Here is a 13,069-nt window from a genome sequence, read left to right on the forward strand (position 1 = left end):
AATTATGGTGGAGAAAAGACAAAAAAATGCGTCGCCACATGTAACTTCAGCTAAGGATGAACATCAAGCAAAACCATCAACGTTTACGTGAGAGAAAAAGCTAAATAAAAGCAAAATTACCGAAAACAAACAAGCCAGACGGAGCGGCGTCAATCTCGCCAGCGTTCCCGTTGCTAGGCAATCTGTTAGTTTTTGAGATGTCTAGCTGTCTAACAGACAAACAAGACCTAATGTTTATCACATTTATATAATGTTTTCATGTCATTGAAGTTCTTATACTTACAGTACATACAAAATACAATAACAGTTCTTATATAAGTGTTCTTATATAAAATGTTGTACAGTTAAAGGTGCTAGTAGCTTAATTCAGCAGTTGCATGACATGATCATTGCATGTGTCTCAATATATTTGTATTTTAAACATATTTTGGTATCTTTGCTCATCAGCCACTGTGGCTAGTGGTTTTCCAAAATTAGCCATGCAGCAGTTAGCTTGTTGTTACTATGAACAGCCATCTGTTGAATCTGAGAAAAATGTGGCTCGAGGCAGCATTTCTGTTTCTCCAGCAATGCCTCTGCAATGGGGTTCACATCACCGCAGTGGACTTTGTTTGCCATTCTTCTTCAAGTAACTCTTACGAGCACAGAGTGATAAAATATCAAAGTTGGAACCATATAAAACAACTATTTGACAAATTTAGGCCAGAAGCTACACATTAAGAGACTGCGGCTTACAACTTAAGCCGCCATCTCTGTCCAGCCAATCACGTGACTCCTTAATCAAAGTTGACTGTGGTTTGATAAATGTAAATGTCTTTGTTAAATTGCAGTAGTATTCTCGTACACAGTATTATATTTATATGTTAACAAGACATTGTGTCACCTTGTGGTCTGTTCTGCTTTTATTTTGAAAAGCTCTGTTTTCTTCTTCTGATATTTTTGTGATGCTAAACTTCCTGCTACTCTCTCTTCACAATGTGGCGCTCACACATCGTCAGCGCAACGGTAAAAACTTTACACGTTATTTATCATATTCATCCATTTGAATTTTGTAAAGAAAGGGTTTACATTGTGATTTACTTTATTATTCTTGTATTGTTCGTACCTGTTATTTCTAAGAGCTCCAAACTGTGAGGGTGTGTCAGGCAAGAGAGCATGCTAACTGAGGGACAGCAACTCTTTGATTAGCGCCCTTGGAGAGCGGAATGAGGTATGAAGGAAAATGTGTGGAGTGTGTATTATTATCAGAAGGGATTTGTTCAAGGAAAGAGAACGTCATTACTTAATTTGTTTATGGGTTAATGCACATTACATTTCTGTTAATAATTATAATATATATTTTGTATTTCATTTAAAAGAAGCATGTGACTTTTTTGTCATAATAGCTTAAAACATATTTCATTTCCTATTTCCTATTGATTATTAGTTTAATGTAAAAATGATTTGTATTAGGTGTAAACATGATTAATATGTGAACACGATTTATGTGCAAATTATTTGTGAAGCTACATAGAAACGTTTTGTTTTGTTTAGTGCCTGGTGCTTGTTGAGAGGAAGAAATAAATTGACACCCGGTTGAAACTCTGAGTCTGAATAAATAAATCCAAGGGGCCACTACAATACAATTTACTTAAAGAACTACAGTAAATTTGCAGATGTAGGCATAAATGACCACCAAAATCAAGACTGCATATAGTATAGGCCATGTAGGAAATATTCAACTGCACATTGCATCATTGGAGGCCTCCTGTGTTGGGCGGGGGCACAGTGGCACGGTAGCCTCCAGAGACCAGGGTTATATTAATAAGTTTATCTATAACAATGATTCATGTTAACAAGGAGACTATCATGGCTGTTTTGTCAGTGTTAAGCTGCCATGTGTTTACACAGATGCAGTTTTGCAGGTGTTTAAGGGTACATACCTAGAGAAAAAAACAGAAGTTCCAGAACTCAGTACTGGCCCATTTCAAGCACTGATGTTATCCTGTATTTTTGTAATGATTCAGTAATGTGAATTTTATGCAGTGGCAGCTCACTTAACACAGAAACCTTTGACACATATCAACACAGACAACACACAGCTCACCGATGTCGTTAGTCTTCCAAGGAACCAGCCGCCGTTCCAGGCGGACCATCTTGATGGCGTCCAGGCGGATCTCAAAGATGTTGTTGATGAGAGCCAGAAGGGGGGCGAGGGGAAACGCTGCCACAAATATTGTGGTGAAACTGAACTGAACCACTGGAGGGGATGGACCATAGGTTAGTCAAATTGAAGTGTAATTATTTTAAGCCCTTTCAGTAAACATAAAGCATTTAATTTTAGGTGCAAAAAGCATTATAAATCAGCAAGTTCAGACAATTTCAAACTTTTCTCATTGGCTTGGATGAAAGCTCTGATGTCCACGACACTGCCCAGTTACAAATTTTTGTTAGAGATACACCAATTACAACTTTCAAGGCCAATTCAGATTTTTCATTGCCTTACAGTATAAAGATATTTCTCAAAACACACACACAGGCGTGAACATCAACAGTAACGTTACCTGAAATCAGTGTGTAGTTCCTTTTTAGCAAGTTTGCTTTATTTGTCATTGTGCATACGTATGAACTATACCAATGGGCTTTTAAGATAATGTTACGGCTACCTCGGAACAATCCAGCATAGTAGCTACGTCGCGGTTACCTGAAAACAGATGATTTAACGTCACCGCTCATTCTACTTTCAGACATTTCGTAAACAGCTGATGGAGCGGCAGTGCTCTTGCATGTGTGATGCTGATGCTGCGCAATGATAAAACATGTGGCGCCCAAGTACATTTGACAGGCATATAATTGGGTAATGTCAATCTGACATGCCAGTTGCCGGTCATGGCCAGTCACGTGAAAACCGCCTAATTCCTGTTTCTGTAGCCGCTCTTAGTGATTCAGCCCTATTTAGAACAGCAGCCGGACAGAGTATCTCCTATGGTCCTGGTAACTTGTGCAATTGGCTTTGAGTTAGCTTCTAAAGTCGTTTTCCACAGCCCCATTGAGTTCTTGATAAAAGGATCTTTTGGCGTTTTTCCACTGCACGGTACCTACTCGAGTCACCTCAACTCTACTCGCCTTTTTTGGTTTTCCATTACGGAAAAAAAAGTCCCTGGTACCTGCTAACAGGTCCTTTTTTTTAGTACTACCTCAGTTGAGATTCCAAGCAAGCTGAGACAACACCAAAAGGATATGTACCTGCAGACTACTGATTGGTCGGAGAGAATCGTCACTATTCACGACGTCATCATTTCTAGCAACAGACGGGGTTGTCCTCAACAAACCCGCCGTTTAAATAGTTGTTTTTTGCTGCCTCCATTTGAAACTAATTTGTCGTCTGGCTGTGGAAACAGCCACATGCCAAGAATAAAAAACAACACACCTTTGACGTTCGGTGTGTGTAGCGTTAGGTCATGGCAGTTTCCTGCTATAATGACCAACCACGGCTCATCTTACCTCACGCATGAGGCGGTACTAATCTGCAATGGGAAAAAAGGAGGGGGTACCGCGGTCGAGACAAGTCGAGCAGGTACTATTAATGAAAAAACGCCGTTAGTGTCCTGTTGTTTGTTCTCAAGTTCCATTTCATTCTAGTATCAGTGTATGTACACCTATTCCATTCCAAGGTCAAATTCAAGAACTTTTCAAGGACTTTCGATATCCATTTTAAAGCTTTTTTTCAGCACCACCGTAAATTACATACCAATACATTTGTCAAAATTATTATTTAGTGCTTTTGACACATAAAAAGAAATAATGCTATAAACAGCTAAAATTGTGTTTTGTAATAGCAGAAGGATGAGATGTTTAAGCAAAACACATGTTTATTTTCTAAATGTATCAATGTCACTGGACTTTGCTTGCTATCTGACCTGTCTGAGTAAGTGGGAGGATTTGAGCCAAATGACGTGCAACTGGGTCCTTCTTTGTCAAATCAGACTAAATCCAGTAAAACAACTGCACCCTCTTAGATTTTGCTCAAAGTTTGTGCTAACCTTAATGTCAGTCTAGGTCACTTTTTTTCCAAAAAAGGGAATGCTGTACAAACTTGTAATGGTTCAGTCATATTGACATGTTTGTCTTCCGCCCTACAAAGTTTGGCTTGCCTGTCTCTCTCTCTAACCTGCCTCTCTCTCTAACCTTAATACCACTAACCATTATTTTAATGTCCAGATATTTCTTCCCAGATAATGTGATTTTTAGGCTGTAAAACTAAAGTAATTTCAAGGGCTGAAAATATGAACACATATGATTTGAACAGAAATATTTGACAGGCCTTGGTTTTGGGACACAGTCTTGATATATATAAGGTTTGATCAAAATCTGAGACAGTAACAACATAAAACGTGTCTTGTAAACTTGTCTTTACTAAAATCAAAACTAATCAAAAGGGCAGAATGCTCTTAAAAATCTTGAGGGAGCGATTTGACTTTTGGCTAACAGGCACATTAATTCAATTCAAATTCAAGCAATTTTCAAACCTTGAAAACATCAAAATTCTAGCATGTAAGCAAAATTCTAGCATTTAAGCAAAATCCAAGGATTTCAAGCACCCGTACAAACACTGATTGCACACACACACACACACCCACACACACACACACACATACCACAGAGACACAGAGGCACATTCAATTCTGAGGGCACCAACTTGTATTGGAAGAGACAACTAAGAAGCTAAGCAAAGCAATCAACATCCTGCAAGGCTGCTCTTTTTCACAAGCCCCACAAGCTACTATGTCTGTGCTGTAGGGAAGATGCTGTCACACAGGACATGAAAGATGCTACTTCCGTCACTCTGTACAAGAACAAGGAAGACAGTAGTAACTGTTACAACTACAATGGCTTTGGTCTACCCAAAATCACCGGTAAACTCTTTGCTTGATTGAAAGCAAAGATCCGACCACTTATCATCCTTGACATGCTGCTCGCCAAAAATGCAGCAAGAATGCCAGGACTTGTACCTGAACAAAACCATGAGGATTATACAGGGCACTGATTTGTTAAACCTATTTTACAAAATTATTTTATGTCTTATCATGGGGATTTTTACATTAAGTTTTACTTGAGTCTATGTACCATGGATTTAGTTCTTTGAGTGTAGCCAGTCATTCACCAAACCTAACTCTAATGATAACAATACTAATAACAACTAACCCTAACACTAGTGCTGATATGTCTTAGTCAGGGTACTGTCGGGGCTTTGTGCATGAACACTATCAACCTTCAAGATTAGTGAGTCAAGTTTTAAGGTATGGTAAGGAGGAGACTATGGACCTACCCATCTCCAAGTACTCATTGAACAGACTGAAGGCATCCGTGTTTGCCAGGTGGTAATTACGCAGCCAGTCCCGAAGTTTGCAGACGTCACACGGTTCAACACATCTTTGTTCATCACGGCAGGCCTTCCTGTAACAGTGACCACACTTCCTCTCCAGCTTCCGTGCGTGGTTTCTGCTCAGACAGCTCTTCAACCAGCTGGAAAACACAACATTTTCACATGAATGAAAAGTCTGACATGTTTACACTTTTTTTTCCAAAGAGTTCTGGGTTGTCACTATGTAGGACACTGCCTTATCACCACCTCCTGCCCTACAGGAGATTTTAAATGAAAACACAACACTTTAAGAATGAAAACTCACGGCCCAGTAAACTCAAAGATGTTGTTGAGAGTCTGTTTTAGCAGCATGATCACAGCCATCTGGATGAAGAGGTCTGTCAAACAACCACTTGGATGGCACTATATCACACACACAGTACACATCTAAGGGTTAGTACTGTGGTGCATGCATGCTGTATAAATGACTTGAAGCTAAAAAAAAGTGTCCTCAAATCTCCTCACCTCCTCCAGTCTCCATCCAGCGATACGCACATAGTTCCCTGGATGGCCGTTTATCCTGTGACAATAAAACATTAGCTTCACATCAAAAATCAAACCCTCTAAAGTTAAGGCTGGGGACAGATTATCTATACATACTGTATATATATAAAAAGTCAGCGCTTTCAATTAATCAGGTGTAGCCATCTCAATTTACACAGTAGACACAATAAACACATAGCAATCTGAGAGGAAACAAACCCCATTTTTTTTTCTCCCTTTATTAGACAGACAGACAAAGATGTGTGTGAAAGGGGGAGAGAGATAGAGAGAGGGGGAGTGACATCCAGCAAAGGCAGGCCAGATTCGAACCCAGGCCCGCTGCGTTGAGGAGCAAGCCTCTGTATATGGGCACCCGCTCTAACCACTGAGCTATCTGGGTGCCTGGAAACAAACCCCATTTTGACCAATGCTACAATTGGACAAAAGAGAAGAGCTTGGCGTAGATACCATAGACAGTTAAAGAAAGATAGATAGAAAGAAAGGTAGCTACCGCATCAGCCGCTGCTGTTCATTTAAGCGATATGTCAATGTGGCTGCCATTTTTGGAAACACATGCCGCTCCTCCTAATGCATTTAGCCAATGACATAGGCTATCTACCTACTATCTACCTTATCTTATCTACCTACTATAAAAATGCAAAGCATTTTTTTCTACATATATTTATTTATAAATATATTGACATTTGTACAATATAATATGGTGTACGTTGCATAACTGCATTTACCCATATGCACAATACAACTGTAAATTTTTTTAGTCCTCACCTCACTCTGACGACTTGCACTGAATGGAATAAGCCAGGGATGCATAGTCTGGACAGTAGCTGCTGATAGTCAGCCTTTATTATGAAGGTAAATATGGTGCAGAAGGTGAGAGCTTGTAGAATACGATGTGAATCTGAAATTGTATGTTAAAATTTGCGCTTGTAAAAATTTGAAATTGCAAAAAACATTCATACATCTGGTTAACGTGGCTCGGGAAAGGGAAGTTTGGGGTCTCCTGCTGGAGCTGCATGCCCCCGCAACCCGATACCAGATTAGCGGATGAAGATGGATGGATGGATGGATGGAGTTGTCCCTCCTCTGGTGATAGAACCCTGCTTTCCCTGGCCATTCTGTTGGCTTAGAGCTCCACAGACTATGTCCACAGGTACAAATTAGTATTGCACCAAATGTATCGCAAGCAGTGTTGCAAAAGTCGATGCATGCAGACTTCCTACCGTGTGATGCGATAGAGCACATTGCAGGGACAAATTTGAGAGGTTGTAATCACTGAGTTGTGATTATGATGGAAAATGAACCAGAGAAAAAAATGTCCATGAGTAAATGTTGCACTACAAGCTTGCAACTGTCATTGTGTTCATGCAAATAACAATCTACACATTTGTGAATGTTTTTATTTTCTTTGTGTGACTTCAAATTCAGATCACATACAAAAGTTCACAAAAGTTTTCCAAGTGCAAATTTTATTTTTACAAGTGCAAATTTTAACATACAAGTTCAGATTTTTTGTTTGCAAGTTCTGACATTGTATTATACAAGATCTCACCTTTTGCACCATAGTGTTTAATGTATGTACTAAAAAGGTCTGTGTACGTTTTGATAGTCAGTTTTTTTGTTTGAACCACAATACAAATTAACGAGAAAACCACCTTTTTTCGTGTGTCGTTTCAAACCAAAAACAAAGAAATTATCAAAAAAAGAGCCGTTCTCCCGTTTTGGTTTCTGAATCCTAAAACAAAATTCAACTAAACCAAAAAAACGGTCAGTTTTTGGTTTTTTATTTCCCCATTTGAAGATCTACATTAAAAGAAAGAAAGGTGGGCCTAAGTGACCCGGAAGTAATAGTAAATGTTGCCTATATAAAAACCAAGCTTTTAGAATGGGCATAATATGCAGCACTAACGTTATACCACAATAACGTTAGAAGAATAAAGAAATCAATAAATAAATAGGCTTATGTGAACCTAGACCGAAAGAAATATGTTAGCTACAGTAGGCCTACTTTATTACAGTTATTTAATATTGTACCTATTCACGTACATATCACCAGCCAAGTGACTGCCTTAATAATGGAAAGGTTTTAGTTTTCCAAAATTACAGAACATAAAGTTAATTTCTATGTTATCTCCAATGACAGTAGCTTGGACATAGCAGGCATGGTGCAATACCTACTGGTCTGTTTTTGCAATTGTTTTGAACTGCCCTTGATTTTAACCTTCGTTGGATAACTAACGTTACATGGATGAATGAGAACCTTCACATGTCATTTATGATAGTATTGTCAACAAACTACTATTACCTAACTAGCCTGCTCAATACATTTTTATTCACACAGTATAACGTGACCAAGGTAACATTTAGTGTGCCCTTGGGGTTTTTGAAAATAGATGTGATGCATTAGGATAATTTGACTTTAATAAAATTATATTTGAGGACCAACACAAGTTTTAAGAGGGTGTCAATCGAATGGCAAAGACAAAATAGGGACTGATATTTTTATGGCAGCAAAGCGGAATCCTACTCTCCCTCATTAGTAACGTTAACCTTATTAGGCCTAAGCATGACGTCACGTGGGAAATCACGTTGACAAGTATTCATTCAATCTTTCAGTTCGCTGTCCAAACAACTACTGGGGTCGGGAAATTGTATTGGGGTTGAATTTTTACAAACTTATATGCTATTATAGAAAAATATGTAATTTATGTTGCAATAGGTTCCAATGACCCCGGTTGCACGCAAATAGTTTTTGGTTTCTTGGGTTAACCTATATTACCAACTGTACTGAACCTTAACAATGCGCTCATTAAACGTGGCTGGTGATGTGTACGTAGATGGGCATGATATTAAATCACTGTAACAAACTACTGTTGCTAACATATTTCTTTCGGTCCAGGTTCATATAAACCTATATTGATTGATTTTTTTCTTCTAACATTACTCTGGTATACCATTAGTGCTGCATATTATGATTGTTCTAAACGCTTGGCTTTTATTTATATTTACTAGCACTTCTGGGTGACTTGGCCAACCTGTCTTTGTTATAATGTAGATCTTCAAACGGAGAAATGAAAATAGGAATAAAAAATAAAAAAATCAGACCGTTATTTGAATTTGGTTCACTCGTTTTTTGTTTTTGGATTCAGAAACCAAATCGGGAGAACGACAAACCAAAAAAAAGTTGGTTTTCTCGTTATTTTGTTTTGTGATTCAAACAAAAAAACAAACTATGAAAACGTAAACGGACCATTCAGTCCTTACCCTCCAACATTTCCCTAAGTATCAGATAACGAAAGCCAGTCAAACTGAACTAAAGCTTGTGGTTGCAAAGGAGATAATAATTTAGCCCCAAATTGGCCATATTGTTACCAAATGTTCTGTTCTCCGTGGAGTAAATATAAAAAAGTTTAGACAAGCTTTCGTCCAACTTACCTTCTCTGTGTGTTTGCGCGCATAGATATAGAACAGGTTTTATATCTATGTTGCTTACTTAATAACATCCGGTGGCTGAGAGTGTTTAAAACAGGGGCAAATGATACGGGCTAGCCGTACAACTTGGTGGGCGTTGCCTTCTCAGTTTGAGAAATAAAAGGTGTGGCGTGTGAATTGCTTGAAATGCGTGTGTCTCACGGACAATGCGTGAGGCTTGAGAACTCTGGCAGTATCTATGTATAGTTATTTATGGCGGGATGACGCAGCTAAGCCAGAGTTGTGTATGGTTTCAGTGCTGCGCTAAACGCTAAGCTAAATGCTAAGCTAAATGCTAAGCTAAACACTAAAGAGAGAGAGAAACCAATTTTAAACTGGCTGACGCGAGTTATCTAGTGGAGTTCTACCAGTGGGTAAACAAGGGCCTCTGTTACTGGCACCGTTCATCTGTATGTAAAGCAGTGCACAGACAGAGCTGGTTGCAAAACAGCAGACTTTCCCCTAAGTTACCAGCTAGCATGGATGGCAAGGTGCTCCCAAACACTAAACAAGACATTTTTAGGCAAAAGTTGTCTTTGTAACTTTGATGAAGTAAAAACAAACAGTAAGATAGTCCATGCAAAAAAATCACAACTATTTGAATGAATACAGTACCATGGATACCCAATGCTAGCCTATGTAATGATTGCCCGGTTGGTGTGTTGACACACCTCTAAAGCATGCTCTGCTTCATTGTCTATTTTAAAATAAATAAAATAAACCTTTAATAAAACAAGTAACGTTAAAGAAGCAAGAAAGTAAAAAATGGAATTAAGAAAAAAAGAAGAAAGAAAGGATGGAAGAAAAGAAGAAAAGAAGGAAAAAGGAAATAAGGAATGGAAATAAAGACAGAATGAAAGAAAGGAAGGAAAGAGACAGACAGACAGACAGACAGACAGACAGACGTACCTGCCAAGGAAGAAGGCCACATAGAAGAGTGAGGAGAAGAGAGTGAAGAACTGGAAGGTGAACATCTTGACTGTAAAGCTCCTCTCTGTGGCAGCAAACGAGTTTGTCTTCTCTGAATTCAAACAAACACAAAGAGCATAGGAAAATTTCTACGATTATTTGATTTAGTCTCAAATTCAAAATTAGAATGTAGTTGTAGACTTTATTGTTTTTATTATTGTGAAATCTATAGAAGCTGGCACAGGTTGTGCTTGTATTTTTTAACGCTGTTGTCTCGAGATCACAATCATGATTTTGTATTTCAAGAAAAAAAGATAATCAATCCATTATCAAGAGTGTGTCACAGCATCTTATTGGTCAAATCAGTCGACAGTAAATACATTCAAACGGCCTAGATCGAGCTGACGGTGATGGACTTGGTGAAGTTATCCTAAGGAGACATGTGTAACTACGTTCCAGTTTTCAAAAAAAAGGTGTTAACTAAGGGTATTTACAAAATACGGAAATGAGAATTGCATTATAGTGATACAAGCTATAAAACATGTTATCTATGTCCCTTACAAATTAAAAAGAAAATACCACTTAATTGTGATTGATTTTGGGGTTGGTGAAATAAAAATCCTAATGATACATTTGCATTGGGGACATTTGTCAAGGTTTACAAAGTACAAAAAACAGTCCTACTGTGTAAGAATACCTTCAAAAAGATATATGAGAAACTTTCATTTGTATATTATTCCAGTAAATATAAATTAATCATGCTTAAGTGCTCATGGTTTCCTTAAAATTAATTGAATTATTGAATAAAAGATAACATTTGCATTTTAACGCACAATGCTAAAATGAACCAAATTATCATAACAGGTTGCAAACGACCCAGTGGGTCTAGATAACAAAGCTCTTTTTATTGAGATAAAAAATTATGATTGTGATAACTGAATTAAAAGAAATGGTAAACCTTTATAATAACCATCATTAATAGATGGTAAATTTATATTTAATTAATCTTTAGTTAATTGTCATTTAACTGTTGACAAGAAAATCAATCATAATTAATAAAATATTAGTAGTGCTGTAAACCCGCTGTTGGAGCAATCATTAGAAAATGGAAGAAGCTAAACATGACTGTCAATCTCCCTCGTACTGGGGCTCCATGCAAGATCTCACCTTGTGGGGTGTCAATGATCCTAAGAAAGGTGAGGAATCAGCCCAGAACTACATGGGAGGAGCTGGTCAATGACCTGAAAAGAGCTGGGACCACCATTTCCAAGGTTACATTTTGTAACACACTAAGACGTCATGGTTCGAAGTCATGCATGGCATGGAAGTTTCCCCTTCTTAAACCAGCAAAGGTCAGGGCCCGTCTTCAGTTTGTCAACGTCTTTTTTTTTTTAGACCCAGTGGCACCTCTGATGTCTCACAAAAAGACCTAGGCATTTTTCAACCCTATGTTAAGTCTGCTGTAACAAACCTGGGTATAAAAATGGATTGTGATTTTAAAATGGAGAAGAAGATCAATTCTGTTGTGAAAGCAAGTTTCTTTCAACTTAGGCTTCTTACCAAGATTAAGGCCTTTTTATCCTTCACAGACTTTGAGAGGGTTATACATGCTTTTATTACAACACGCCTTGACTATTGTAATGCTCTGTATGTAGGTGTTAGCCAGGCCTCCCTCTCTTGACTACAGCTCGTTCAAAATGCTGCTGCTCGCCTCCTTACTGGAACTCGTAAGCGAGATCACATCACCCCTGTCCTTGCCTCTCTCTTCTGGCTCCCAGTTACTTTTAGGATTGATTTTAAGATTTTATTATTTGTTTTTAAAGCCCTCCATGGACTAGCTCCAGTCTACATAACTGATCTGTTGAAGCCACATGCTCCTTCAAGATCTTTAAGGTCTGCAAACCAGTCTCTTCTTGTTGCCCCTAAAACACGGCTGAAGAGTAGAGGGGATCGGGCTTTCTCAGCCGCAGCCCCGAGACTTTGGAATGAGCTGCCTCTACATGTCAAACTGGCCCCCAGCCTTCCGGTTTTTAAATCGCGACTTAAAACACATTTTTATTCCTTGGCTTTTAATCCATGATGAGAACTGTATGTTGTATTTGTTTGGTGTTGTATTCTGTCTATTTATTGTTCCATGTCTGTGTACAGCACTTTGGTCAACCTGGTTGTTTTTAAATGTGCTCTAGAAATAAAGTTTGATTGATTGATTGATTGATTGATTGAACGTCCATTTGGATGATCCAGAGGAGTCATGGGAGAAAGTCATGTGGTCAGATGAGACCAAAATAGAACCTTTTGGTCATAATTCCACTAACTGTGTTTTAGGAAGAATAATGATGAGTACCATCCCAAGAACACCATCCCTACTGTGATGCATGGGGGTGGTAGCATCATGCTTTGGCGGTGTTTTCTGCACATGGGACAGGGCTAATGCACTGTACTAAGGAGAAGATGATCGGGGCCATGTATTGCGAGATTTTGGGGAACAACCTCCTTCCCTCAGTTAGAGCATTGAAGATGTGTCATGGCTGGGTCTTCCAACATGACAATAACCCAAAGCACACAGCCAGGATAACCAAGGAGTGGCTCTGTAAGAAGCATATCAAGGTTCTGGCCTGGCCTAGCCAGTCTCCAGACCTTAACCCAATAGAGAATCTTTGGAGGGAGCTCAAACTCAACTGATCTAGAGAAGATCTGTGTGGAGGAGTGGGCCAAAATCCCTTCTACAGTGTGTGCAAACCTGTTGAAAAACTACAGGAAACGTTTGACCTCTGGAATTGCAAA

The 13,069-nt window shown here is 38.6% G+C and overlaps 1 protein-coding gene across 2 annotated transcripts in view; it reads right to left on the reverse strand.

Annotated features, from left to right (window-relative positions):
* Positions 1 to 13,069, reverse strand: part of LOC117946386 (anoctamin-9-like) — a 48,576-nt gene that overhangs the window by 3,365 nt on the left and 32,142 nt on the right. For both annotated transcript variants that reach the window (XM_034874628.1, XM_034874546.1), the window contains exons 15-19: positions 10,286 to 10,397; positions 5,870 to 5,924; positions 5,670 to 5,767; positions 5,309 to 5,505; positions 2,087 to 2,239 (exon numbers count right to left, since the gene is read on the reverse strand). In XM_034874628.1, the coding sequence (XP_034730519.1) occupies positions 2,087 to 2,239; positions 5,309 to 5,505; positions 5,670 to 5,767; positions 5,870 to 5,924; positions 10,286 to 10,397 (615 nt within the window). The remainder of the gene's footprint in view (positions 1 to 2,086; positions 2,240 to 5,308; positions 5,506 to 5,669; positions 5,768 to 5,869; positions 5,925 to 10,285; positions 10,398 to 13,069) is intronic.

This window comes from Etheostoma cragini, chromosome 1, assembly GCF_013103735.1.
Source record: "Etheostoma cragini isolate CJK2018 chromosome 1, CSU_Ecrag_1.0, whole genome shotgun sequence".
NCBI lineage: Eukaryota > Metazoa > Chordata > Actinopteri > Perciformes > Percidae > Etheostoma > Etheostoma cragini.